This window comes from Penicillium arizonense, assembly GCF_001773325.1.
Source record: "Penicillium arizonense strain CBS 141311 chromosome Unknown PENARI_contig015, whole genome shotgun sequence".
Taxonomy (NCBI): Eukaryota; Fungi; Ascomycota; class Eurotiomycetes; order Eurotiales; family Aspergillaceae; genus Penicillium; species Penicillium arizonense.
Genome location: NW_019173292.1, coordinates 275,048 through 301,127, shown reverse-complemented (window position 1 = coordinate 301,127; position 26,080 = coordinate 275,048). Strand labels below are relative to the sequence as shown.

Here is a 26,080-nt window from a genome sequence, read left to right as displayed (position 1 = left end):
GCCGCCAAACCCACTCTCCTCGCCATCCCTCCAAAACGCACGTCCAAAGTTCAGGATGTCACCGGGAGACGTTGGAATATTAAAATCAACTATTCTCCCATCATTCGGCCTCTATTCAAGCCTTTCCCTAGGAACATACATCGCAGCCAAGGCAACAGACAGAGTCGAACTCAAAGACTGGCTGTGGCCCTCGGCCCAAGTCATCAATGCCTGGTGGAGCGCCATCGGCCAGCCAATGTACGATCAAGGAATCTCGTTTAACGCATGCTGGGATGGTCTTTCGTGGACCGAGAAGGTACTTCTGAGCTGTGTAACTATCTGGGGCACTAGACTATTCGGTCGTATCGCATTGCGGTCTCTATCCCGTGGAAAAGATGATGCTCGATATGATGCTATCAAGAAGGAGCCTGGCTTCTGGAGAACCGCCTTTTTGAATGTCTTTTTGCCTGAGACTATTGTTTTGAGTGTGATTTCACTTCCGTTCACCACTCCTTTCCACATGGGTGGTAGTAATATCTCGTTGGAGGAGAATACGATTAACGTTGTTCGTGCTCTGGGCGTTGGACTTTTCGGTGCTGGGTTTGCGATGGAAGTTATGGCCGATACGCAACTTGGACTGCATCGCAAGGAACGGACTGACCTGTGTCGGCATGGGGTTTGGAGCCTTGTGCGGCACCCAAAGTGAGTTTCATTCAATCAAGCCACCACTTATATTGGCTAGCATGTGCTGACACATTTTCAGCTATTTGGGAGACACATTGGTTCACTTCTCCTATGCTTTGTTGAATATGGCCGGCCATTTCAACCCTGTTGTTTTGCTTGGTCCACTCTCGAATTACTTGTTCCTACGCTTTGTTGGTGGCGACAAGCAGACCGAAGCCAGCCAGGAAGAGCGATACAAGGCCAAGGATGTTCACAAGTATGAGCAGCTGCAACAATGGCAAAAAGAGAAGAACAGTTTCTGGCCTTCTCCGAGAGACCTGATCAATCCATGGGCGTTAGCTGTTGCTGGTTGTGGCTTTATTGCTGTGGTGGTCGAGGAAGGGATGAGAGCTAACAGCGTAGTGTGATAAATGAATGGCGCTATCGATCCAACCAAAAGTAATGGTATTTGTGGCTATATAGTTAGGAATGCCAGTCAATCAAACTGGAGTACAGGACACACGGCCTGAATTGGGATGATGTCGATCCTTATTGATGCTGTCATTATCTAACTCATGAGCAACAAGCTCCAAGAAGAGTTATTGCCAAAGCGCACTGGCCTGTAGGAGAAATCAGCGGGCCGAGATACTTCGAGCCATTTAATCGAAGACACATACATGCTATCTATCCGATAATAATCCAAAAGCTTAAGGAAGGTCTATGCTTTGGGTCTATTGCACTATGCTAGTGTGAGTTAGGCAAGGAGGCTATGTAGCCTGCCCAGCCGTAACACCACGAATTTGGCTTGCTTGTTTTGTTGCTTTTTGCTTAATAGTATGTCACCGAATCGCCAACTTGAATATGGATACGAAGAAATTTCATTATCCTATTCGTTCTATCTTGAACGGACTCGATGTCTAGACACGAACAACAGGTTTATGGTCTAATATCCCCTGCGCCGGTTGTATGCATTGACCAAGGCCTCACCCCTCTTCAACCGTCCCAGGTTCAACACCACAATATCAAGAGAACGGGGTAAGTATTCGCTTCCCAGACTGCTGATATGAGGACTGATCTGCACATTTGGTGCATCCCAGAGGGGATCATCCTCAGGAAGGGGTTCAGGATCAGTAACATCGAGAGCTGCACCGCTAAGCACACCAGACTTCAAGGCATCGATCAGCGCCTTCTGATCAATGACCTTACCACGCGAGATGTTGGTCACATATGGCTTGGCAGAATGGTGGTGGGAGTTATCAGAAAGAATAGCAAACTCTTCAGTTCCAAGGAGATGAGTCGTTTCCGGAGTCAGCGGGAGCGAAACGACTAGATGGTCCAGTCCGAGGGCTAAGAAAGACCGGATAGATTCTCGGTCTGTGCCGTGGTGCCATGAGACCGGAATTGAGCCAGCTGGGTCGCCTGTTCCAGGGACGATGTAGTGAGTGTCGCGACGGGATTCCTCTGTTGGTCTCGGGGAGGCAGTGTGCGCGTGCACAGTCATACCCAGAGCGGTAGAGACACGGGCGACTGGGGGTGTTAGTGAGCGGTTCTCTATGTATTCCGTCTTCAAGATTGGGACCTACTCTGTCTGCCGATCGAGCCATATCCAAGAATACCAACCTTCTTACCGACCTGGTCGTGCATGCCGCGCATATACTGGGTTTTACTGTCCCATCGATGCCCTTTCTGCGCCTCATATGTCTGGACATACTTTCGGGAAGACACCAGCCAGTTCATCACGGTCCATTCCGCGATAGGAGGCCCGTGGATACCAGAGCTGGTGGTAATGGGGATGTTACTCTCCCGTAGAATGGGGTGCTGCATGAGATGGTCCAGGCCAGCAGAGAATGTGTGGATCAGTTTCAGGCTATATATAGCGGTTTAGTATATTGAATCTGTGACTCTGTCGGCTGCAAGTATATTACTAACTTTGTCGCATCCTTGAGGTCTGGCAGATCCGTGAAAGTGACCAGGATGGTGGCGCTGTGGAACAACTCTGCATGCGAAATGTTACTATGGACTCTTGACGAGGCAAACCTCAACTAATAGTCCTTAGGCTAATAATCACTTACCTGGCGGTACCGGAACACCTGGCTGTGACTGGTAAATGGTGACCTCGGCACCGGCGAACTTGCGGCGGAATTCCTCCTGCAGCGGTTCCGGCATATGCTGATAGAAAACAATGAGCACATGCTCAGATGGCAAAGGTGCGTCTCCCATGATGTTTCCTTGATTGTGAAAGAATGTGCAAAATATCGAGGTCTGAGTACATGTATGTCAAAGCTGTCAACGGCAGGGCGCGGTCCTTTTTTTTCTTATCAATTTCCCCACCTCGGCATTTGTAATAGAGGGGAAGTCTCAGAACCGCGAAGAGTTGCGCAGACTGAAGAAGATACACAATTCTCCCTGGGACGTTCGAAAAACTTTAGACAAGTTTGCCAAAATTGCGTGGTATGGCGACACTCTCCTGAAATATGGTCTCAGCGGAAAGTGGCGGAAAGTGGGATGAGCAAACCCCTCAATGAGATTCCAGGTACATAATCGGTACAGAACCCCATATTAGTATCAGAATGTCTAGAGATGAGGATTTGTCTTCGCAGTGATCATCAGACCTCCTGCGAGTCTGGTCAGGACCATAACCTGAGGCACCAATCTTCGCCCCACTTTATGCATGTCAGCTGTAGATAAGACTTACCTGGTAAAAATTTTCGTCATCGTAACAGTATCTGAATACCCTATTATACTGAAAGGCGTTGTGCAGTATTCGGGATGACTAGATGTGACTTCATACTCCGTCCCGAAAATATCTGAAGCGTGCCAATCCTGCCTTTGGAGAGATTTAGTGTGTCGGGCTAACTGTAGCAACCAGTTTGAAGTTATGATATTCAAAATTAAAACAGATTTCGCCTGCGGCGATCCGTCATTCAAATCTATATGTTTACGATATCAAAAGATATCAAAATTAGATACAATCAAGCAGAAAACATGAGCTGAGTCTCTTAAAACCGCACGTCAAACCCTAGCAGTAAGAGAAACCGTAGCCAGAGATATCATCAAAGTGGCCAATGGCTGGAACACAGCCACTTGTTTCGTTATCCCCAAAAGGCTCTGTGTGTAGAGACTCTAACTCATCCCAAGCCGTGGCATATTTCAATCCTTTGAGCCTTTCGTTTTCAACAACTTGGCCGATTGCTGGACTGTCCATACCTTCACTGCTTTTGGTAAGGGGATCTTTGATGTTTATTTGAGGACTCTGGTTCTTGGAGCAAACATCTCCCATCTTACCATTTCCTCCCAATAGACCAGAAGCTCTCAGAGGTCGCTCCGGTGCCACAGTAAACCTGCCCTTCTTGAATACGTATTTGGAGACCGACGTGGCATATACCACAGGGCGCGCTGCGCTGGCGCCATTACCCTCACCGCTAGTACCACCGCACTTTCCACAAATGTGTCTCCCAGACAAGATATCAGTGACCAAACACTTGTGTTTAACACTTCCTTTCTGAACAAAATGGGTCACAATGTAGAGCCATTTCTTGTCCCATGTGAGAATCCGTGACCATACTTCGTACTGCTGGAAGATCCGGATTTCCTTCTTGAAGCTTGTGGTCACAGAACCGATTATGGCAGCCATAATTCCTGATTTACCCTCAGCGGTGAGCTCTTTTTCCACAACAGAAACTCCGCCGTAGCAAAGGTTTGACAACAGATGAGAGCGGCTTGCATCCAGATCTGTAAAATAAGTGCTATTTAATTTGTGTAGGTTGTAGTCGGCTTCGAGCATTGGCGTGTATGTTGTCGTTATACATGGAAGGAAAACCAACGGGAAAGATCCGTTTCCATGGTGGACTGAGGCCACTTGGTGGCTTCTTTTCTTTCTGAAGGCGTTTTGTATGATTGGGCGGAAAATTCGATACTTGAAGCACGTTATATTAGCATACGTAAGAAGATAGAGGAAGACAATTGCCGTTATCTGCGTCTCGTCCGCATTCGAAGAAATGCTTACATGAAAGACCAGTGGCAAATTCTTGAAATTGACCACAAGGAAGATTGTGAGCAGGAACTTCCAAAAATCAAATGTAAGAGTCCAAGTCCAAAACCATTCAAACATTTTGATAGAAGTCATGGCTTTTAAGGGTAAGGAGTGGAATTGAAGGAACAGGTCTTGAGGCAAAGGCACAGAATCACAGCACAAGTTACATGCAATTTAAATTAAGTTAGTATTGAAAGGACAAAAAAATACTTCTGAGTACAGGTGATTGTTCCGGAAAACTTGGATAGTGTAATCTAAGAAATTGACTCTCCGTGTTAGGCTATCGGGAACCCGAGGCAAGCTCGGTTTTCGGAATCGCATTCTTCGCGAATTCCAATATTGCCAGGTGGTGCTGGTTCTATTCAGTCATGTCTGCCGTCTTGTCCTGGTACATTTAGTCACGGAATTCCGGAATTCTTTGCTCCAATAGTCGGTCTTCGAATTTTCAATCCTGGCCCAACCCGCCTCAATAGAGCCACAGCCACGATGACCACTACCAACGGAGACATTTGGCAATTTACCACTTTCAAGTGATGCATACAAACCCAAATGGCTCAGCTGTCGCTTATATAAAGTCACCTCCATTGCCACCTCGGTCCAAAATCCTCAGTGCTCAACGTCAATAAATCAATAAATCCTGATAAAGTCTTAAGAAAAAGCATAACCGAAAGCTTGTCCGTTGTAAAGACGATCGTTGGCATTGGATGTTATAATATGGCTAAGCCTCCTCTGCCTAACTATCCCGTAGCGATTGACTAATCTAAGCTCTGCTAGCTTTCGTAAACAAGGTATTATAGAATCATCAATATCTTTATTCCTCGTCTGTTAGATCAAATTTATCTTTAGTACCTTTCACCTACAAGTTTGATTGGCTCGGAGGCAACATACCGCAACGGAAACACAATGTAGAAGCTGAATCTCTTCAGTGTGGTAGATGACGGTCTCAACTGACTATATATATCTTGTTAAAATACCAGACCCTGACAGCCGTTTGGATTTCTGGAAAACAAGGATTGTATGATATAAGCGCCAAGGGACAACTGTTCTGTTTGCGTGGCAGAGCATCAACAATCCCGACTCAATACCGTTTGATGAATTCCCTCAAAATGAACGCTAACAATGGCGATTTTATATACTATATTATGATCACAGAATACAAGCGGTGGAATGACGCATTTAACGAAGTACTGGATAAAGCTATCATAACGGTTCCTTTGAAGACTCAACACTTCCCGAACGCGTTTTGAAGCTCGCTCTACAATCTTCATTTTATGAGAAATAGTTGACGATAAGATGCGTCGAATGATAAAATCCAAGTCAATCGCTACAAATGGAATTAAGGTGAGTGAGGAATATATTGCCACAAGAAAGGCGGTATCCCCTAATATGGGCGGGTGATTGTCCCTTCGCAGGAAGTTCCGTACTCTACAACAGTGTGCTTGAGAACTGGAGACAGCTTGGATCCACTCTAGGGTGGAACTTGACTCTTGAATTCTTCAGAAGAATCTCTACAATTCCTCATTTGAACTCCCGTCCCTTGCCTATCCCAATCTTCCCGTTGCGAACCTTTCGATCCGCTCTCATCAAGCTTTAATTGTGATACGCCGAGCTTCCAGCCCGCCACGAGATTGCGGAAATATCTGGCGAGCAAGTCAAGCCAATCACATCGCTCTTCTGCACTCTAAACCGCACGGCACGAAGCTAGGGCCTTACTCGAACACAATTCAGGGGCTGATCTATCTGGTGGAACTTCTCCCCGAAGGGTTGAAGGGTAGGCCCGTGCTTGTTTTCGTTTTACGCCAGGGGCTTCAACACCATGAACCAAAACAACTAATATCTGATTCTGACACCGGGACAAGCAGCGCAGTGCAGTAGATCAGCAAACTATGCAGTCTGCGATCAGGATGCAGCGGAGTTCTCATCCCATGCAATAGGTTTCACCTGACTTGCTGAATCGATGTCCGATCTGCAAAGTGACAATCTCGTTTCCATTACGGGATCCAGAGTTTCGCACCTGTCATGCAGCCAGTGACAAATGGTCATCTCTTTCGTTGAACACGCTGAAAGTGGACATGGCCATGGAGTAAGGTCTCCATCATTAGCGCTTCTCGGAGGATTTTTCACACTCTATGGAGCAAGCTGCAGACTCTTTTCCAGCGATCGGCGTTCTGTTCACACCCCGATCATGAACGTGGTGTATGATTCCTCAATACCGCAAGACTAGCCCCACCGTTCTTGACTGCTTCTTGTGAGCGCGGCGTGCAGATCTCCACCAATTTTAAGCCACATTCGGGCCAAGACAGGTCTAACTCGAGTCTGGGAGGCACTTCCAGCTGGCCGATGCCGCTAAGTTTTACGCTGCATGCGCCGGTCGCCATGCGTCCAACCTGTCATGATTCAGATTGGTCTCATTGCACCGGCTATTCGCCAAACCCTGCATGTTTCTCTTCCCGGCATTCCCCTATGTGGAATATTATCATGCACATCCTCACTCGACGTCGACTGAATGCAGGGTTAGCTTGCTCTAGGTCTCGGAGGACTGCTGCACTTATCTTGGCTGCATCTGCAAGGTGGATATTGCGCAAAAACAGTCTGACGGTATTGCCGCTCCCTCGTGTGTTTACAAATATGAGCGTTTCCCCATCTGTTGTGCGCAAAGCGCTCTACTCATTACCAGTCCCGTCCCAAGTGTCTCTATACCCACAAACATGTCGCAGAAGAAGCCCAACCGCGGCCTCTTACACCGGATGGTTCAGGCAGCCTTAGATCGCGAGGAGGCGGGCTACCCACCTATGGCTGCACACGCAGCAGCAGCTTTAGGTGCCCAGAATGGTGGTTATGGACAAGATATTCCAGGAGGCCCACCAAAGCGAGTGGCAACAACACAGTTGGAATCTCTCATTCCAACCAACGACAAGCTCCTCGTCTTCCGCGCCTTAACCGGTATCGACAGCGTCCCCGCGCTCACACAACAGGGACATCTCCTCCGCAGTGCGCCGAACGTCGGTATCTATACCCGCGTCATCACCAATGAAACCAAGGCACAGCGCGCCTACAAAATCTTTAACTTCCTCATCAACACCTGCCTCGGAATTCAAGTCGTCGTTGCCGCCGCAGTGACTGCGCTCGGCGCAGCTAGCGGCCCACACTCTGCCGTCACCGCGTTTGGCGCCATCAACACAATCATGGCTGGTATCTTAACCTACCTCCGCGGCTCCGGACTGCCAGATCGTCTGAAGCACTACCAGAATCAATGGAAGAATATCCGCGAGTATATCGAGCAACGCGAACGCGAGTTCTGCTTGGTCAGCTGCGATCTAGACGTACAAGAAGAAGTCTTCATCGTCGAAAGCATGTACCAAAATGTCAAATCAGAAATGGAAACGACGAAGAGCACCGACAGCAAGACACAGCAACCTGACGATCCACGCATCCGCCGCTCTGTCTTGCCACCTTCACATGATCAGTCCTACAGGGGATCTGCGACTCCAGGGCGCGCTGACACGACGCTAAATTACGACCCATCTCGCCAGAGGCAACATACCGAGTCTGGACCAGTCAGTCCGATCGCCACTCCAGAGGCGGCGCTGGAGAAGGAGAAGCAGTGACCTTCTATCTGAGCATCCCGCCTCGGGGGCACCAATACCCTGAATCCTCGCCGTTTGGCATGTGCCTTTCTTGCATTGTGAACAAAGTTTTCTTCTGCAATTTTAACCGTCGCTTGGGGACCCGGTGTCAATACTTGTTTGAAATATATACCCCCACGAGCGTAATTGGGAGCGTTCAAAAGGTCACGGTCTATGGATATAATGTTGGCCGTTAGTTTAGTCCCTGTTAATGTCTACAAAGTCAAACATTTAATTACCTGCCAGTTTATGCACACGTCAAATCGATGGTTCTTATCAAAATATATGAACAATACTCTATTCATCCTAGTATTTGTTGCTAAATGTCTCTAGTACAACTTTTGCGATTAGCTAGGTTTCTCGAAAGCGGAATAACTTCGTTTAAAAGCAGACAGTGAAGATAAACTGACCTTTGAAACATGTGTAGAGTATGAAATAACGTTAGTCTCTTGAATGTGCCTAGAAAACATGAGGTGGCTCTGTAGACCCGCAATTCCGCCACCACAAATCTTCAAACCAGACACATATTCAACCAACAATTACCTCAACCTACAACCACCAAAATGTCACTAGAAATGATCCCCGCAACTCCAGCCGACGGAGCCGAGCTCACCGAGATCTTCTACGCAGCCTTCGTGGGCGACTTCAACAGGACCATGTTCCCGCACACTCCCGACGTAACCGCCTGGTGGGAACAAAATTTCCACGACACCATCAAGCGCTCAATAGCAACCGAGACCAACGAAGTCATCTTAAAAGTTGTAGACTCGGATCAAGGTGCGATTGTCGCGTTCGCGAAATGGAAGTGTCCCACGTCTGCAGATCGCGATCGGCACGAACGTGAGGAATCTGTGGTTTGGGCCCCTAGTTGTGATGGGGAACTTTGCGATCGTTTCTTTTCTGGTATGGAGGAACTGCATGGGAAGTGGATGGGGAATAGGCCGCACTATTGTATGTTTCTTTTTTGCTTTTTTAACCCTTTTTTTTTTCTCGTGCTTTTGCTCCTGGGTTTATCTGGTGGCTTCGGTTATTGGTTTCTTTCTGCTTTGCTTTGCAGGCAACGATTGGTGTTTAAACGGCTCCGCTAATTTGTGACGTGTAGATCTTGACATGCTGGCTGTTCATCCATCCCATCAGGGCCGTGGGCTGGCATCGAAGCTTTTGAAATGGGGCCTTGCGCGTGCTGATGAAGAGGGAGTAGAGGTCTATTTGTCTTCATCGCCCGAGGGCAAGCCCGTGTATGAGAAGTATGGATTCCGGGCCTTGGAGTCATTTTCGCCATTCCCTGAATATGTGCAAGTGTGTATGTTGCGGCTGGTAAAGGGACAATGAAGATCTGAAGTTATGCATAACTATTATTTCTTTTTCTTTAGCAAGGGGGCTGTCCACAACTAATTCATGCACCGATCATCTCAATAATTCACTAAAACCTCATCTACGCAGGACTGCAGTTGCCTGCGTCTCAACCGGTAATGCGCACCATGTACCAGCCATTACAATCCAAATAGCACCACAGAACCAAACTGAGCCTCCACTAAAGGCCACAGTACTAGTGAACGTGGTGATAATATATGCAACCAATCCAAATATACCCCAGAAGAATCCCATAATCCCGAGGCAAAAGCTTCGCACGGTAGTTGGGACAACTTCTACGGTATAGAGAGTGAGAGTCACCGTACCAGCAAATGAAGAAGGTTATAATACACTAATGCAAGGGCAGTAGCAGCCGATCGAGACACCGCAGTGAGGAGCTTGAAAATACCCGTCAGGACTGCAATGCCTGCTCCAGTACGCTTGCGTCCTAGACCACTGACTTTGATGAGCAATGCCGCTACTAGTTGACCTGGAATACCACACAGAGCGATAAATGAGTATCGACTGTAAAGTACAGACCTCGTGGCTGAAGTGGTGTTGACTTTTGGTACACTCATTGTCGCGAGATACCTGGCAACATTAACTGTGATGAAGCACGGAGGTCAGCCCCATGCATTCCACAGGAGTGCCGGAGTAGCAGCTCCACTAACTTTCAAGGAAGAGAGTGCATGCGAACCGGACCTTGTCCTTGTTCGCAACTAAGTCTCAGTGGCATCGATTGTAGAGAGTCAACCTGTGCGAACTATGCCTTATTGAACTTTGCCCATGAAGTAGATTGATCCGCTTTGCCGAGAGTCGAGAAATACATCCCTAGAATATTTTAACATAGAGCAGCAAGGTCAATTAAACCAAACCAAGTGTATGCTCTTTGTCAATGCACAAAAGAGACATGTTTCTCACATTGAGCAAGTTGAATACATTGTGAGAGAAAATTATATTTGATTGGTTGCGACCGCCGACTTCATTGGGAAGCTGTGACGTCACGCCTCAATCCCATCTAGCGCCTAACAACACAGTTGGAAAGAGCATAAATAGCACAATGGCCAAACTTTTCATGTGAGATCAAAATACCAAGCTCAAGAAGCCTACCTCTGACAGCCATAGTACCGGCGCCACGGGCTATATTGGTGGCGACTCACTAGCCACGCTCGTTGGCAAGCACACAGACTTCTCCTATGCAGCCAACTTATAGTCCGCAGCAACGAGAAGTCTGAACAGGTCAAAGCCCAATATCCAAACGTCGGCATCATTCTGGGAGTTCTTGACGACTCTGCCCTGTACCCTATTAAAGTATCTCTAATTTTTCATCGCGAATTTCTCGATAACTATTAGACTGTGTATACTCCCAAGTAAATAGGGGAGATTTTAGATCCTATATTATAACTTCCTAAAATCTGAGCTTCATCGGGGTTAATTCGGCCTTAGCAGTCTAGCGACGAAAGGAACCTAGAGTTAGACGTACTACCCAACTTTTCCTCCTATAGTTAACGGAAAACCCTAACCTAAGAGCTGCCAGACTCGAGGTACTCCCGTGGGATAGGGCTATAGCGACGGAAGCTAACAAGAAACCAGGGAATGCATTGACTTCAAGACATTACTTCCTAAAACATGTGAATCAAAAGAACGAACTGCCGTCCATCACGGCTGCAACTCAAGGGAGTCGGCGGTCAGGGTACCTCATGAATCCCGGGTTTGTATGTTATTATGGATTCCTTGAAGCCACTTGTTTTCCTGTCGTCGCATTTCGATACCAATTAACCGCAGGATCAGAAAGGCATTCTCCAATAGTGACAGCTTTGTATCCTTTGGCCTTAATTTGATGTATCATATATTCTGTGAGATTAGCGGTTTGGTATTCAGTATCATGGCCGTAAATGATGTGACTGCAAGTTGATGGTTTGCAGTCCTGAAGTGCATTTTCAACAATGTTCTTTGAGTTTTGAATACGCTCTGGAGATTTGTTCTTCAGATCCTGGGTATAAAGATCCCAATATATCTGGAAATTGAGGATCAGATTTAGAAACAATCATACCAGTGGCAATCATAACAGGAATGGGGGAATTTACAATGTGATACCCTAACTTAGCAATGTCCTCCGTGCAGTTACTCTTCGAAGTGCAATCTCCATACGGAGGACGCATATACGTCGGGAAAAACCCAAAGAGATTTCGGAAAGCCATCTCGTTCTTGACCATTTCCTGCACACGCTCTTCGTGAGTGAGGCTCGACAGATCTTCGTGGCTCCACGTGTGGCTCCCTAGCTGATGACCCTCGGCATGCATCCGTCGTACAATATTAGCGAAGTCTGCACTTTGGTTGTCAAACTCGTTCTTTCCTCGGGCAACGTTCGTCAAGAAAAAGGTGGCCGTCATGTTACTCTTTTTCAGGATATCTAAGAGAAGAGACGTGTAGTTGGAGGGTCCATCATCAAAGGTTAGTGCAACTGTTCCTGGAACGGTGCAGTTATGGATTCCAGCGCCTCCATAAGCGACATTTCCGAATTTTGGACGAGGCGTTGTGAAGGTAGTAGTGCCGTTTGGGATTTTGTTCGCATCACAGGCAGATCCATATTGAAATTGACATTGAGGAGAGTCGCAATAGTGGCGTCCCTTTCCACAATGGCCCTAGAAGTATAAATGTTAAGCAATTGCGTATAGTCATATTTCAGACTGGGGGTGATGAAAAAGGACTGCGATTATATCTAAAGGGAACAAACGTACATCCTCAGAGCAACAGAAGCCCTCTGGGCACGATATCCGAGAGTTCTGAATACCGCAGAGTCGCACCGGGCCTCTCCGCATTTCGAGACTTACGGAACTAGCAATCTCATTTTCAAAAGCGTACGCACCATTTGCGAGTAGATGCATAAGGATGGCAACGAGTGAATGGAAAATGGCAATGTCGAAAAGCATATTGGGAGGTGTTGGTTCTGAAAATATATTGGAAAGGCTGTTTCCACAAATACCTTCACAGTTAAGTATCTGTAAGATATGATGTGGCTAGGAGTCATCCATCTAGGTTTTGCTATATACATTGCAATGTCCGATATGTCGCCAGACGAAGATGTCATAGTCGTATTGGATGACAAGCTTCTGGCAACTTGGTCAAAGGGCAGGTCTAGACTTCACAAACCTTGTATTTGTACTCACATCGTTGGTAATCTGGCTCACGTAGGGTCGATAAGTCACCTAGAACTACAAGAAATCTGCTGCACATGATTGAACATTCATGTGACCTCTTATCCTCTGAGTCTAGATCGCAGTATGGCTCGCAATTAAGGTTGAAGTGACGATGGCAATATCCCTAGGACACCATTTCTCATGACACTTCAGTCTTCCGACCAGTATTGATTAAGATCAAACTTAGTCTATTCGGATTAGAGTTTAGTTTATTCGTATGTCTTCGTATGTCTTCGTATGTCTTCGTTTGACTTCATATGACTATAGCCCCCGCCAAGAACTAGGCCTTGACATTTCCCATGGGACAAAAAGGATTCCAAAGCAAAGATGCTTGGTAAACACAGTAAATTACTGTTAATTTACAGCCGTTTTAGGCCCTACGGTGAACTATTTCACTAAACTTGTACGATCAAAATAAAGCGGTGCTTCTTTTTACGGCACAGGTGTTAAAGTGTTTATCGTGGTAGGGAATGCAGTTATATAACCCTAATTATGTATTTCCAAAAGGGAGGAGGCAGTGGTCGAATCTAAAGGGGGTGTGATGCGATAAGGGGGTGTGGTTGTAACAGAGCCCTATATTTATCTTATAGTCCAAAATTACAAGCCTATTCGTACCACGGTTATATCATAATTTGATTTACTTAAAAGTTCATATATGATGTGAGCGGCAAGTCTAGCCAGAAATAAGGGTCCATTCGTCCGAAGACATTCAACTAGAGAAGAGAAGGGGAGAGAGAGGCGAGCTAATGACAGCAACTAAACTCCCAACCGGCCAATTGCAATATCCTCAGACACTGCCGTCGCTATTGTGCCACTCCTACCGTCTGCAGCACAATCAACTACCCTCAAGTAATGTTATGATACTATTTATACTTTAAAACTACGATTAGTTCAAGAATGAAAGACGAAAAATATGTTTTTTGAGATACAAGGCTGTAAAATATCGCATTTACTATGGGGGTTGAGGTGTCTCACTCGCTTATCATGTACGTTATTATTAGCCTGAGTGTTCTGAATTTGTGAAAATATAAAGAATCAAGTTATAAATCTTCAAAAGTGAAGCGAAACGAATTTGAAATTTTGCCTTTCATTGAAATACAAATACCCAAAAACAGCCCAAAGCCGCACAAATTATGTTTGACATGAATTTCGGGATTTGCACTATTTACATTTCCATGGACTGTCATGCCTACTCCCGTTGACAATCCCATGGCGGGACTTGCACGGGATGTGTGTAGGCCATGGGACCCTGAAACCTTATCGGACATCCCCACTTCTATGGCCAAGGGTAGTCATAATCGGCTCCCGTACCCAACGGAGACACGGCTTGATACGAGAGTTTTCCATAGTGTTATTGTCCCGGAAGTGACACCCGGACTATACTTCTTTTTCTGCCTTACTTTCATAGTGATGCTGTTTGGTCTATGTCCTAGCGGAGTGCGATTGATACTACAATACGCAGTCGTCACCCAGTGTTCTAGGACCACCAACCCTTGGGACCTTGCGTTTGTGCTTTGATTTTACTGACAATATTCGATATCACGGTATCATCATTACGCTGTTGGTAAGATCCAGCATCCCTAAACCCGGCTATTAATTAAACATCATCACAGGGCTGATATGACAGTACACCAAAATAATTTACATTTTAAATTTCCCCCGAAGCAAATCACGAGGAATACTTCACAATAGCAGAGCTCCTCAGAATGCTGCATTCAGAGGCTTCAGGATCTCAGGGCCTTTCTGCACTTGAGAACCCCCAAAACTATGTGCAGGCACTGTCTCGAAGACGCTGTTCTCCACGAAGTTTTCCCTATACTTCGCACCATAATAGTACTCGTCGGCAATTTATCGAAAATGCAGCAGTTGACTGTGATAAGGTTTCAACAGGTTGCCTTTGCGACGTTGAATATAATGCTTCTCCTCTTCCGTCAATGGGTGAGATGATTCTCCCAGCCCATGGCGGTCGGTCCAAGAGCCCCGTGGTAGCCGTCATCGGAACCGGGTACATTGGATTTCAGCTTGTCGCAACATTTGGCCAAAAGTATAAAACCATTGCCTTCGACATTCGCGAAGATCGCATCAAGGACATTGCCTCCCTGGTAGGGAGAGAGCCCAATATTATCTGCTCGACGGACGCTGCCCAGCTGGTGAACGCCACCCACTTTCTGATTGCCGTACCTACTGGCCTCTCGTATGGGAGTAAGGAGGTTGATATTTCCCCGCTCCACGCAGCCCTTGATACGGTTGGACGATATGCGCAGAGAGAAGCCACTGTAGTGATAGAAAGTTCGGTTGCCGTTGGGATGACGAGAAAACTCCTAGGACCTCTCCTAGTTACGAAGGCTCTTAAGGGCGGCATGTCCCCCGAGGTGAGTAGCAATGCCCCGAACAAGCATTTCTCCCTGGGCAAGAAGACTAAGCCAACGGTATCCCAAGCGAGTGGACCCGGGACGAACTGATCCACCATCCCAGGGAATCCCAAAGGTCATATCCGGCCTTGATGATATTTCCCCTGGTTCTTTGGCCAGCATCGAGTCACTTTATGGCAGCATCTTCGCAAATTTGGTCAAGGTATCTACTCCGGAAGTGGCAGAGATGACTAAGCTGTACGAGAACTGCCAACGGATGGTCTGCATTGCCTACGCTAACGAAATGGCTGACGCTTGTGCTGTCCATAACATTGACCCATTTGAGGTGTCCTCTGCTGCGGCAACAAAACCGTTCGGCTATTGTCCTATCGTTCCAGGTATTGGTGCCGGAGGAAGTTGTATTCCCATCAATCCTTATTACCTCTTCCTTGACGGAAAGTTTCCTCTGTTAAAATCTGCCACCGAGAATACATGGAATCGACCACGTGTAATCGCGGACCGAATTATGGCCTCTTATTGGGAGTCGCGCCCGGAACGGAACGGCTTTTCACGGCTGAACCCGAGTATACTCGTTGTCGGAGTCGCTTTCAAGCCTGGCCAGTCTTCGGTTACCTTTTCGCCCGGAGTGGCCCTGATCCAGCATCTTATGACACATTGGAAAGCACATGTCACATTTGCAGATCCCCTTGTCCAATCGATCCCTGTTCCCAATGTGACTCGGTTGGATGAGTCTAAGGAGTGGCATAAGCAGCGATTGGAGCAGTTCGACATCATTATCGTCGCAATGAAACAGGACAACTTAGATTGGGCCCTCCTTGGTGGTTTGGAGGGGGTCCGCCTGATCATGTGTTGCGCGTAATAATTATTTCCCCGGCGATATCATACGTGATTATGGGCCCCAGCTTCTTGTTTTATGTTATGATTGATTGAACGGCTGCATTCACAGATTGACACCGATGAAGTACGACATGGGGGAGAAAATGTGGACATGTGAAGTATACACCCGGAAATAACTTTACATGAATTTGTTAAAGGGGTTTAAATAATTAGCTTTGAATACGACTGCTCTTCTTGCCAAAGAAAACCATGATTACCGGCATATATAAAGGAGAACATTTAAAAAGAAAGGTGTTCTAGATGTGAAATGGAGTGCACAAAGCCCTTATATTTATGAGGCCTAGTAATGCAGGATCCTATAACCAAGATCAAGTTATACCTCCATTTTAACTACGTACGCAAGCCCTGGTCGCATTGCAGTAATTGTTATAATATGGGACATTGTAGCTCCTATGTCCTAATTAAATTAGCAATTATTGTTCGAATATTTAGAATTGCAAACGTTCGGGGCTCAAAAGCAGGTCAGATCATCAGGTAGCGGCTCGCTTACCAATTACGTTATTAGCGTGTTGCAGTTTTTCGTTAGAACAGCTCCGGTAATTGAACCATGAGAGTTTAAGGTCAATTATATAGGGCATCATACTTAGTTTCAGTTGGTCATGGCCTAAGTTAGTGGCGAGTTAGACGGGAGAAGCAAAAGCAGATCATATTGCTTAGGAGTGAGTACTACCTAGTCTCATATTAGAGGTTATGGCCTACATAAACCTCAACCACGTATGATTATTTTACTAATGCTTCTGGATTTTAGCCAGCAAATTAACACATTGCTCTGTAGATTACCTCGCTATGCACCTGATGTAGCTAATTTGTTGAAAGGAGTGGAACATTTTGGGCTTAGGTGATACTATAATGCAAAGCCATCTGAAAATTCGACTACAGTTTTTCACTCGTTTTGATGAAACCGCAAGGTCACATCTTATTGCTAAATACCTCCTTATACAACTAATACTAGTACATACAATATCAAAATTATAAGCGCAAATGAAAATGTACATGCTACTACAAGCTCAGTAATCCCAGCTTTTAGTTATAGGCTGAGATAACGCAAAGTAAATTCAAGTAATTCGCTTGCCAATTTGTTGCGAGGTTCAATTTGGTCCGCAGTGCAAGTTTTCACTTTTGGTTGTGATAGCGCCCGGTACAAACTCACAAGTTCAAACACTTATATCCGGTTGCCACCAAGCTCCGCGGAGGGTCCGCATCAGATGTCCCTGTCCAATAGAACAGACCTGCTATTTTATGGTCTTTCACATACTTAGCCTTCATTTTGACCGTTTCTGGGTTATCATAAGAGACGAAACCGCCGTCGCCCCCAACACAAAATGCTGCACATCGTTCCTTGTCAATAATTTCCTGAGTTCCTGGTCTTGGAAGGTCCTTATATTCGAAGATCCCGTTCTCGCCTCCATGTCCTGTGAATGGTTGACCAGTTCCAGTTACTCCCAGGAAAGAGCGCCCATATACAGGGATACCGATCAGGGTCTTCCCTGATGAGACACCGTGAGCCTGTAGATAGTCGACTCCGTTCTCGACAGACCGCCTAGCAAAGGCGTTAGGCGGATTTGGCGGGCTCGTTAGCTGAGCCTGATGGCCAGAGAGCTCCGTCCAGCACCCTGCGAAATCATAGGTCATCAGGTTTATGAGGTCGCAATGCTGTGAGGTTGCACGAAGATCGATGTTACTCAGACACCATTCTCCCACGGGTAATGCTGAGGTCAATAGGAATCGAGGAGAGGGAAGGTATTCCCGTAGGGTGGACAACAGCTTCACGTAGTCCTCTCCCTGCTTGGGGTTGGACGGATGTTCCCAATCAACTAATGAATGCATTGTGTTTAGCTTATATTCCCTTGCGATTGATGGGCATTTTTGTAATTGGCATCCAGGCTGAGACGTTGTGACATACCATCAATACCGTCGAAGCCATATCTTTCAACTACTTGTCTCGAAGTTGACGCGAATGTGCGTCGGGACGCTTCCTGTGCTGCGAACGCAGGGAAGGTCGAGCTGCCACTGCTGCCGCCGACAGACAGGATAACTTTCAGGTGAGGGTTCTCCCTCTTCAGCTTCTTGAAGGCGTTGAGGCAACCGCTTTCCCCGTCCACCCTGATCTGAGTATCCGCATATTCATCCAGGAACTAGAGATTAAATTTAGTCTTTCCAGACTTAGAAGCCAGCAGGTTTCGGTCTTACATAGATTGTTCCATCCTCGTGAGCTCTATGTAACGAAAGGAATCAACGAAAAGTGGCCAACGGCGAGTGTCGCATGACGTACCTTAAAAATGCATAGAAAACATGTGATATGATTGTCAGATTTAGGGAAGATGGTAGCTGACCGCGATAGACCCGCCAGCTGGGGTAGTAGGCGGCGTTGATATATTCGAACTTGCTCGAACTGTCGTCTCGCCGAAGTTGGTCCTTCAAATAGGAGAGGAATTGAGGTCGGTGGTGAACGGATGAATGCGACATATTTAGTTGCTAATTGACGAAGACCAATATTGAGATCTCACATTCAGCAAACGGATGCGGGAGCTGGGCTGAGTCCCATTCAATACTTCTTTCATTCATAGTTGGTATTGAGCTGATTAAAGTATTGTAACCTGTAATCTGTGAGATTATGATATGTTTTTCACGCACGCCAAGTCTCCCGGCGTTGGCCAGTTCACGGCAATACCAGCATACACAGCAATCTTCTCGATGGCCTAGACAAGTCTTTCGTGGCGTGACCGCTGCTAGGTTGCCATTTCCACTGAGCTCGCGGAGCTGGAAACTGGCTGGCAAACACGCGTTCACTCTACCAAGCTCAAGCTTCGGCCGGAATCGGATGAAAGGGCCCGAGCAAATTCAGATGACGAGTACCCTCCAAGGATAGTGGTGTCCAGCAAATAGTGTCCCGATGATGCTGAGTACACACCACGGAACTACACAACGCCTGAGGAAAGAGAGAACCCTAGCCAACTCTTCCAATATGACATCTGACTACAATTGGTCAGTTTATCAACACCGAAAAGCATCAAATTGAGGATGAATCTGGTCTTGGAAATGGGGTCTGATCTCACATGACTACTAAGGAGGTTTTACGGGGTGGGAAGTGATACCGTTAGGAGAGGACAGGGGAGGTGGATGGTGCAATCCACGCATTCCTCATTGTACTGCTGTTTCTATGGGTTATTGATTGGACTTACCGTATTCGAGCTGGTCTTCCACTCTTTGAGAATCAGCTCTGTTTCTGTACGGTGGGAGCATCAGGCGGACGGATTACGAGTTCTTGTTGGACCGAAGCGCCTGCATGGCCAATATGATACTAGTTAGGCTCCAACAGGCTAGTAGCTTTTTGATTGATTGATTGCTGGATTGATCCAGCAAATAGAGAGCCGCAAAAATAATAAAAATAAAAAGAAAAAAAAGAAACAAGAAATCCAAGTTAGATCAAAGTTTAATCAAAAAAGGCAGATCGAGGTTCAATCAAAGTTAAATTAAAGTTAAATCGAAAAATTGTCACTAGGTCCTGAAAATATGAACCAAACTTACACTAACTTTGGAGATCCAAGATTCACTAAAATTACAATCTGCGGGGGTTTCTTCCCGACTACGGCCTGAAATTACCAATATATTCGAAAAATAACCACAACTCCGAGGGAGCGAATTGTGTTTGCGGCTTCCATTAAGTCGCTATTCTTCACCCAGCTCAACCATCTACGATTCCAGGTGCCATGTCTGCTCTTTCTGAAGCTGTTCCTAGAAGGAATAACGCTACGGGCGTCGTTGAGAAGGCGGGATCGCCAAGTGTGCGGAATAAGCTTTTAGATCTACCCGAATCGGTCTTTCGTGCAGATGCGCCCATCGCTGCTGCTAGTAGAGACTTTCAGAACTTCCAGACACCTTCGATACCTCCGAAGTTACATTTGGCAAAATTCACGATACCAAGAGTCCCAGAACAGGCCTTCCCAGGAGGACGAATTGGCCGAGCAGAATCTCACAGTCTACCTGAAGATACAGCTGGACGCTGTGTAGCCGACGTCAATAAGCGGGTGCATTTTGAGTCTCATCCAGGTCTTTCAGGCGAGGCGACTAAGCCGAAAGGTATAGATCGGCCCAGCGAGGACATCCACAAAGAGGTCAATAAAGCATTCTAATGAACCAAGAACAGTAAACCACACAGTACCCACTCCATCACCAAATTTCTCACGCCCCAATGGTCGACAAAGCCCGGACATGATGATCGGGGAACGAACGGACTGGGCGTCAAGTCAAGTTGTAACTCCTCGGCTGGCGGAACCTGAACATGATTTGGTCAAGGCTGGAAAGCAAAAAAGGAGGATGCAAAAGAATGCTGTGCAAGTCAGCCAATTGTCAATAAAGTGAGTTAATTCATCAAGTGTTCCATTAATTCCGGCACTGACACTTTCTCAGCACCTTCTTAATCTTTGCTGTTTGGCGATGGGCTGCTTACTTCTATGTTTTCATACCCTTTGTGGCTTTGGCACTCGTCCTCAACTGTATCATGGTATTCTCAATCTTGCTTTTCACTGTGAAACACAAGTTCCTCCTTCCAGAAGAACGCGAATTACCAGCCCGCCCTGAGACAATTGTCTACTTGCTTCCATGCTACAATGAGACACGCGAAGAATTGACCAAGTCTTTGGATTCTCTTGCACAGCAACGTGAGATCGAGGGACACAAACAGTCTCTGATCATCATCTGCGATGGAAAGGTCCGTGGACAAGGGATGCAGAAAACCACGGCAGATACCCTATCACAGGATATTCTTGTGATCAGCACCTTTCGCCGGAGGATAACGGCCGCATATCTCGCGTGGGACCAATCAGAAATGGATATCACCATCCAAAAAGGAACCTACAAAGATCTTCCGTACATTGCAATCCTCAAGGATTTTAATCAGGGAAAACGAGACGCGCTGATCCTCGCACGGACTTTTCTCTATAACTTTAATATTCGAGCTCAAAATCCACAGACACGCCTATCACAAAGCCTATTTTCGGAGCTATCCTCCTTCCTAATCAACGACTGCGGAATCAAAAAGGCCTCCTGTCTGGTTGGTATGGACGCAGATACGTATTTCGACGATGTGTGCGTGGCTGAGCTATTGAAAGAGAGCCGGTAAGGGTCCCGACCGCAGATTTTGCTATGCACACATTTGCTGACGAGTTCTCTTATCCAAAGCTATCGATATACGGTTGGTGTATCCGGATACGTCTCTGTTGACTTCCAAGGCTACAATTGGAACCTTTTGCGACTGTATCAGTCCACTGAATATACCGTGTCACAAGGTCTGCGTCGAATGCACCAATCCATTGCCACTAAGAAGGTATCATGTCTGCCTGGATGTTGCCAGCTGCTGAAGGTTTGTGAGACGACGTGTGGTGACCAGGTTTTGATTAATTTATTCGGGTATTTCCCCAAGCCGACCGATGGATTGCTGAAGCAGATACGGGCCACTGCTAGTGAGGACCGCAACCATGTATGTTTGATGCTGTCTGCTCGCTCGAATGCCCAAACTCGGCAGGCTCTGAGAGCTCATGCATACACTGTCGTTCCCGATTCCGTACCTATATTCCTTTCCCAGCGCAAGCGATGGACGCTTGGGGCGACTTCGAACGATCTCATGCTCGTGACATCACGAGGCATCCAGTGGTTTGAACGTGTCCTGGCCTTCTGCAATGTGTGGACATGGTTCCTCAACATATTTATCCTTGCTTGCCTTGCTTGCTTGATTTATGCATGTTTCTGTGAGTAATAGCCCCTCCCAACTCCTCAGGTGCTGTGAATGACGGGACTTACGCTGTGGTTTGGCAGTCGTCTCATGGTGGATTATATTTTCCTTCGCCACTTTGATGCTTATTCCATTAATATATTATATATGCATTGTCATCTGGATCCCTCTAGGCATCCTTGCTCGGCTTCAATACTTAGCCGGTTGTGTCCTTTACATTTTCTGTGGGCCATTCATCAATGTCCTTATACTTTTCTATGCATCTTACCACATGGACTCGTTTGAGTGGGGAAAGACCAGGAGGATATGTGCGGAAGAGAGCATCGGAAGGCATTCATATGCCCATACAGATAATACGGCCGAGATGGGATTGCAAGATGGCACTCGGGACGCTTAGCTGGTCGCATGATTTTCTCTAGCTTTTATACGGAGTCAGCCATAAAATTCATGAAAAAGTCAGTCAAGTGTTGAACATGATCTAAAAATCCAATTTAACCACAAGGGACATGGAACACTCAAAAGTCCTCCTCAGAGGATCCCATGTGGGCATTTCGATCAATAATTAGCCTCACTGGAAGCCCATAACCCATAACAAGTGCCGCATACAAATTTGGTGGACATGAAAGTTGCTCGTCCCTCGTCGCAGCTCCAGTGTTGCAGTTACTAACACTGCATTTTAAAAAAATTCCTACTCCACAGTTACGGACTTTGCCAAATTACGCGGACAGTCGACATTGAGCCCTTTCCTAACAGCCAGCCAGTAGGCCATTAGTTGCAGTGGTATAACGTTCAAAATACCTTGCAGAGCATCGACTGTCGTGGGGACTTCAATTCTCTCCGGTTTCGAGCCGCGCAAGCAATTTTCATTGGCATTACAAATCACCAGGGGTCGATCACCATGCGCTCGAACTAGATAGATCCAAGGGGCAATGTCAGCATTGTTTGGTATTAGAATCTACAGGAGGTATGACTACCTTGTTTGTAAACTTCCGCAGCCTGAGAAGATGTATCTTGGGTAAGGACCATGATGATTGGTATTCTTTTCTCGGCCGTTGTAAGACAATGGTAGTGTGTGTCTCGTGGCATGACCGCCTCGCAGTGGATATATGATATCTCTTTCATTTTAAGAGCACCTGCCAACAGAATATTCAGTATGCAGCCACCGGTCCATGGCTGAGACTAAACTGTGCGCACCTTCTAGCGCTGTAGCAAACTGACTTCCCCGTCCCCACAGCAAGATATTGTTCTGAGCTTGAAGAGTGTCACAGATGCCTTTAATCTGCTTTTCGAGTTTGAGAGCTTCATCGATTTGAGCTGGCAACTGTGCGAGTGCTTGCATGATTTCCTCTCGCCACACCTTCTTGGAGACGTCGTCCTCGCTTAAAACCAACGCAAGCATAGTCATTGCAACAAACTGCGAAGTGTATGCTTTTGTGGACGCAACCCCGATTTCTGGACCGGCATTAATGTGCATAACACACTGGGTAAGCCTCGAGACGGAGGACCCGACGCAGTTGACAATGCCAAGAGTTAACGCCCCTCTTTCCAGGCAGTACTTCAGAGCTAGAAGGCAGTCTGCTGTTTCTCCAGACTGTGAAACAAAAACACAAGTATCGTCATGAAATATAGGGGCTTTGCGGTCCAGGAAGTCTGATGCTACTTCGACAACCGTAGGAATCTCAGACAAACACTCAAATGTTCCTCTCACGGCCATGCATGCATGATAGCTTGTTCCACACGCAATGAATAGAATGCGTCTACCCCTGCGAATGGCAGGAAGATAGTCATTAACACACCCTAGCGTAATCCTCTTGTGCGGAACATCCAACCTGCCACGCATAGTGTTAGCAACCGCTTCAGGCTGCTCAAAAATCTCTTTCTGCATGAAGTGATTATAGCTGCCTTTCATAATGTCTTGTAGCTGCAAGTCGATGGTCTGAACCTTCCATGTGCAGCCAAACTTATCATTTGTGCTCCTCACAATATTCAATTGCCCGCCGCATATGTGGGCAATGTCGTCGTCCTCCAGGTAGATTACTTGTTTGGTATGTTCAACAATAGCTGACGCGTCGGAGGAAAGGAAGAATTCGGTAGGATTTGGCGGCAAGGAGTATTTTCCATGCGATGCAGACGCACTTTTGCATCCATTCATTAATGGCATGTTCAGAGAGTCTCTTTTGATAACACTTTCAATATGAATAACGTCGGCCTCGATATCGTTGGTGAGGCGAACACCGATAAGAAGAGGCGAGCCTTTTCGGGCAGCGATAATCTCCTGTGGATAGGAAATTGACTTGACAAGGATACCGAAAGACCCGTGAAGCTTCCCCACAACAGTCTTGACCAGCTCAACAAATCCGATTTCTCGGTGTTGATTACGGATATACTTGGCCAGTTTGGAAATACATTCGGTATCCGTCTCGGTCTCAAATGTGTAACCTTCCCCGAGAAGCGAAGCTCTGAGCTCTTTATAGTTGGTGATGATGCCATTGTGAACAACCGCGAACTCCCATGTATTATCTGACCTGTAATTCAAGATAATTATCAGCAATAAATGGGAAAACCAGGGAGCCGTCCAAAGTAATAGTTAACACCGCGATATGTACGGGTCATATGCTTACCGGTGAGGATGACAGTTTACGCGTGAAGGTGGGCCATGAGTTGCCCATCTTGTGTGAGCGATTCCAACATGGGTCTGGAAAGTCTTATCCATATTTGGCCGGGAGCTCTCAATAAGTCCCCTCAACTTTGTGACCTTTCCAACCTCTTTGAATACCAAGACATCTTGCCCCCAGTCACCATCCACAAGTAACCCTGAGGAGTCATAACCTCGATACTCAAGCCTACTGAGACCTTTCACGATAAGAGATCAGTGAGGTGACATCATACTCGAGAAATATCACGATAGCCTCTCACCATTGAGAAGGACATTGAGAATATACCTGCGGTCTTTCTCAGTAGAATAATTGACATAACCGAAAATCCCGCTAGAACGGGTTAGTATTATTTCCATAAGTAGGTAGGGGAAGGGATAGAAATACCACATTGTCGTTGATTATAGTTTCATATACAATACAGAGACTGATTTTCAGCTTCGAGCCATGTGAATGGACTTTCGAATCCCGTCACTAAATATATACCTTTGCTTCCTAGTCAAAACCGTATACCGATTATCTAATCTAGTGTTTATCCATGGAATCTTGTATAGAGACATTAATCCCAATTGGGTTCATGTCCGCATGCGGATAAAGTTTGCGGTCAGGTCTGGGTGGCGCCAGAGATTCCCGTCAGTTGAACCGTGGTGGACCGTGACTCAGCAAATTATCATCCAGCAACATGACCAGTTTGAAAAGCAAAAGTAAGAAACAAAGGTCTTGGCACAACTGTGAAATCAATTTCCGAGAGTCAGTCTAGGTCGGCCCATTGTGAGCGGCCAAGCCTAGTATTCCCTAAATAAACCCTGGTATTCGAAAAGCAATTGACTAACATCGCAACGAAAGGGCTAAACAACAGTTTACAAAATACGTCTTAATTTACTGTAATATCGTTAATTACAATTTTATTTTATCAAAACTCTCCTAGCTTCCTATTCTTGCCATATGAAGATACTAGGTCTAAAATCTAAGTGCTAATAGGGCTTGTTGCCGACATATAGGATCGTCAAATCTCGCTTTTAAGGAGGTGTTTTTTGGTGGCCAGCTCGCATATGAAATATGTTATGCCTTAAAGTAGGAGTCTACAACTCGCACTAATAAAGAATGGGCGTAACTAAAAAGACCCCCATAGTAAGCGTTCGGACCCTACCTACGCTCACTAAACCCGATTAGGTCTTATGCAGTAATCGTATTTCCAATGCATTAACCGGTAAAAATGCATCAACTTCTTGGCAATGCTAATGCCCCCCGAATCGGCGGTCATGAATTCGAGGTACTTTTATTTACTATGCAGTTCCCTAGTAAAATTAAGCCCCCGACGTCGCCGGCGAGAACTCCTGCATCGCAGGCGTCGGGAATAGCTTGACCGACAGAAGCAAAAGCCGAGCCAATCGATCTGTAAAGCGCCAAGAAATATGCAGGCTTCGAGTCTCTAAGCTGGGGCATGAATTCTCGTGGTCGTTCGCAGCGCGCACGCGAGATCCTAGGCTGGAAGCCGTACCGACCCAGGTCTGGTAGATGAATTGCCTGAGATTCTTCGGAGCGAGTGGCAGCGTCTGCAAATTTCTTCTT

General features: G+C 46.4%; 10 protein-coding genes across 10 annotated transcripts; 5 read left to right on the top strand and 5 right to left on the bottom strand.

The window, feature by feature from the left end:
• Positions 1 to 55: 55 nt before the first annotated feature.
• Positions 56 to 1,070, top strand: PENARI_c015G02774 (DUF1295 domain protein; the record flags this gene model as incomplete). The annotated part of the gene is made up of 3 exons (XM_022633722.1): positions 56 to 681; positions 743 to 1,014; positions 1,066 to 1,070. 3 exons carry the CDS (start codon positions 56 to 58, stop codon positions 1,068 to 1,070), a joined length of 903 nt encoding a protein of 300 aa, XP_022486351.1.
• Positions 1,071 to 1,585: 515 nt separating this feature from the next.
• On the bottom strand, positions 1,586 to 2,862 carry PENARI_c015G05120 (D-isomer specific 2-hydroxyacid dehydrogenase family protein; the record flags this gene model as incomplete). The annotated part of the gene is made up of 4 exons (XM_022633768.1): positions 1,586 to 2,169; positions 2,226 to 2,509; positions 2,572 to 2,638; positions 2,715 to 2,862. The coding sequence occupies 4 exons, from the start codon at positions 2,860 to 2,862 to the stop codon at positions 1,586 to 1,588; spliced, it is 1,083 nt and encodes a 360-aa protein (XP_022486246.1).
• Positions 2,863 to 3,661: 799 nt separating this feature from the next.
• PENARI_c015G12048 (uncharacterized protein) lies at positions 3,662 to 4,426 on the bottom strand (the record flags this gene model as incomplete). The annotated part of the gene is made up of 1 exon (XM_022633925.1): positions 3,662 to 4,426. One exon carries the CDS (start codon positions 4,424 to 4,426, stop codon positions 3,662 to 3,664), a length of 765 nt encoding a protein of 254 aa, XP_022486349.1.
• A 2,957-nt stretch (positions 4,427 to 7,383) lies between these two features.
• On the top strand, positions 7,384 to 8,283 carry PENARI_c015G06042 (uncharacterized protein; the record flags this gene model as incomplete). Its single annotated transcript, XM_022633791.1, has 1 exon — positions 7,384 to 8,283. The coding sequence occupies one exon, from the start codon at positions 7,384 to 7,386 to the stop codon at positions 8,281 to 8,283; it is 900 nt and encodes a 299-aa protein (XP_022486401.1).
• Positions 8,284 to 8,864: 581 nt separating this feature from the next.
• PENARI_c015G00751 (GNAT family N-acetyltransferase) lies at positions 8,865 to 9,854 on the top strand (the record flags this gene model as incomplete). The annotated part of the gene is made up of 3 exons (XM_022633670.1): positions 8,865 to 9,141; positions 9,404 to 9,600; positions 9,849 to 9,854. 3 exons carry the CDS (start codon positions 8,865 to 8,867, stop codon positions 9,852 to 9,854), a joined length of 480 nt encoding a protein of 159 aa, XP_022486315.1.
• A 1,523-nt stretch (positions 9,855 to 11,377) lies between these two features.
• On the bottom strand, positions 11,378 to 12,587 carry PENARI_c015G05140 (chitin deacetylase; the record flags this gene model as incomplete). The annotated part of the gene is made up of 3 exons (XM_022633770.1): positions 11,378 to 11,671; positions 11,742 to 12,299; positions 12,489 to 12,587. 3 exons carry the CDS (start codon positions 12,585 to 12,587, stop codon positions 11,378 to 11,380), a joined length of 951 nt encoding a protein of 316 aa, XP_022486255.1.
• Positions 12,588 to 14,560: 1,973 nt separating this feature from the next.
• PENARI_c015G10885 (nucleotide sugar dehydrogenase) lies at positions 14,561 to 16,085 on the top strand (the record flags this gene model as incomplete). The annotated part of the gene is made up of 2 exons (XM_022633898.1): positions 14,561 to 15,226; positions 15,330 to 16,085. 2 exons carry the CDS (start codon positions 14,561 to 14,563, stop codon positions 16,083 to 16,085), a joined length of 1,422 nt encoding a protein of 473 aa, XP_022486356.1.
• Positions 16,086 to 17,269: 1,184 nt separating this feature from the next.
• Positions 17,270 to 18,589, bottom strand: PENARI_c015G09955 (glycoside hydrolase family 18 protein; the record flags this gene model as incomplete). Its single annotated transcript, XM_022633877.1, has 4 exons — positions 17,270 to 17,937; positions 18,027 to 18,258; positions 18,314 to 18,338; positions 18,396 to 18,589. 4 exons carry the CDS (start codon positions 18,587 to 18,589, stop codon positions 17,270 to 17,272), a joined length of 1,119 nt encoding a protein of 372 aa, XP_022486441.1.
• A 1,244-nt stretch (positions 18,590 to 19,833) lies between these two features.
• Positions 19,834 to 21,878, top strand: PENARI_c015G05496 (uncharacterized protein; the record flags this gene model as incomplete). The annotated part of the gene is made up of 4 exons (XM_022633778.1): positions 19,834 to 20,203; positions 20,271 to 20,481; positions 20,534 to 21,241; positions 21,305 to 21,878. The coding sequence occupies 4 exons, from the start codon at positions 19,834 to 19,836 to the stop codon at positions 21,876 to 21,878; spliced, it is 1,863 nt and encodes a 620-aa protein (XP_022486373.1).
• A 1,099-nt stretch (positions 21,879 to 22,977) lies between these two features.
• On the bottom strand, positions 22,978 to 24,900 carry PENARI_c015G04409 (uncharacterized protein; the record flags this gene model as incomplete). The annotated part of the gene is made up of 4 exons (XM_022633758.1): positions 22,978 to 24,379; positions 24,476 to 24,707; positions 24,771 to 24,841; positions 24,896 to 24,900. The coding sequence occupies 4 exons, from the start codon at positions 24,898 to 24,900 to the stop codon at positions 22,978 to 22,980; spliced, it is 1,710 nt and encodes a 569-aa protein (XP_022486237.1).
• Between the last annotated feature and the right edge of the window lie 1,180 nt (positions 24,901 to 26,080).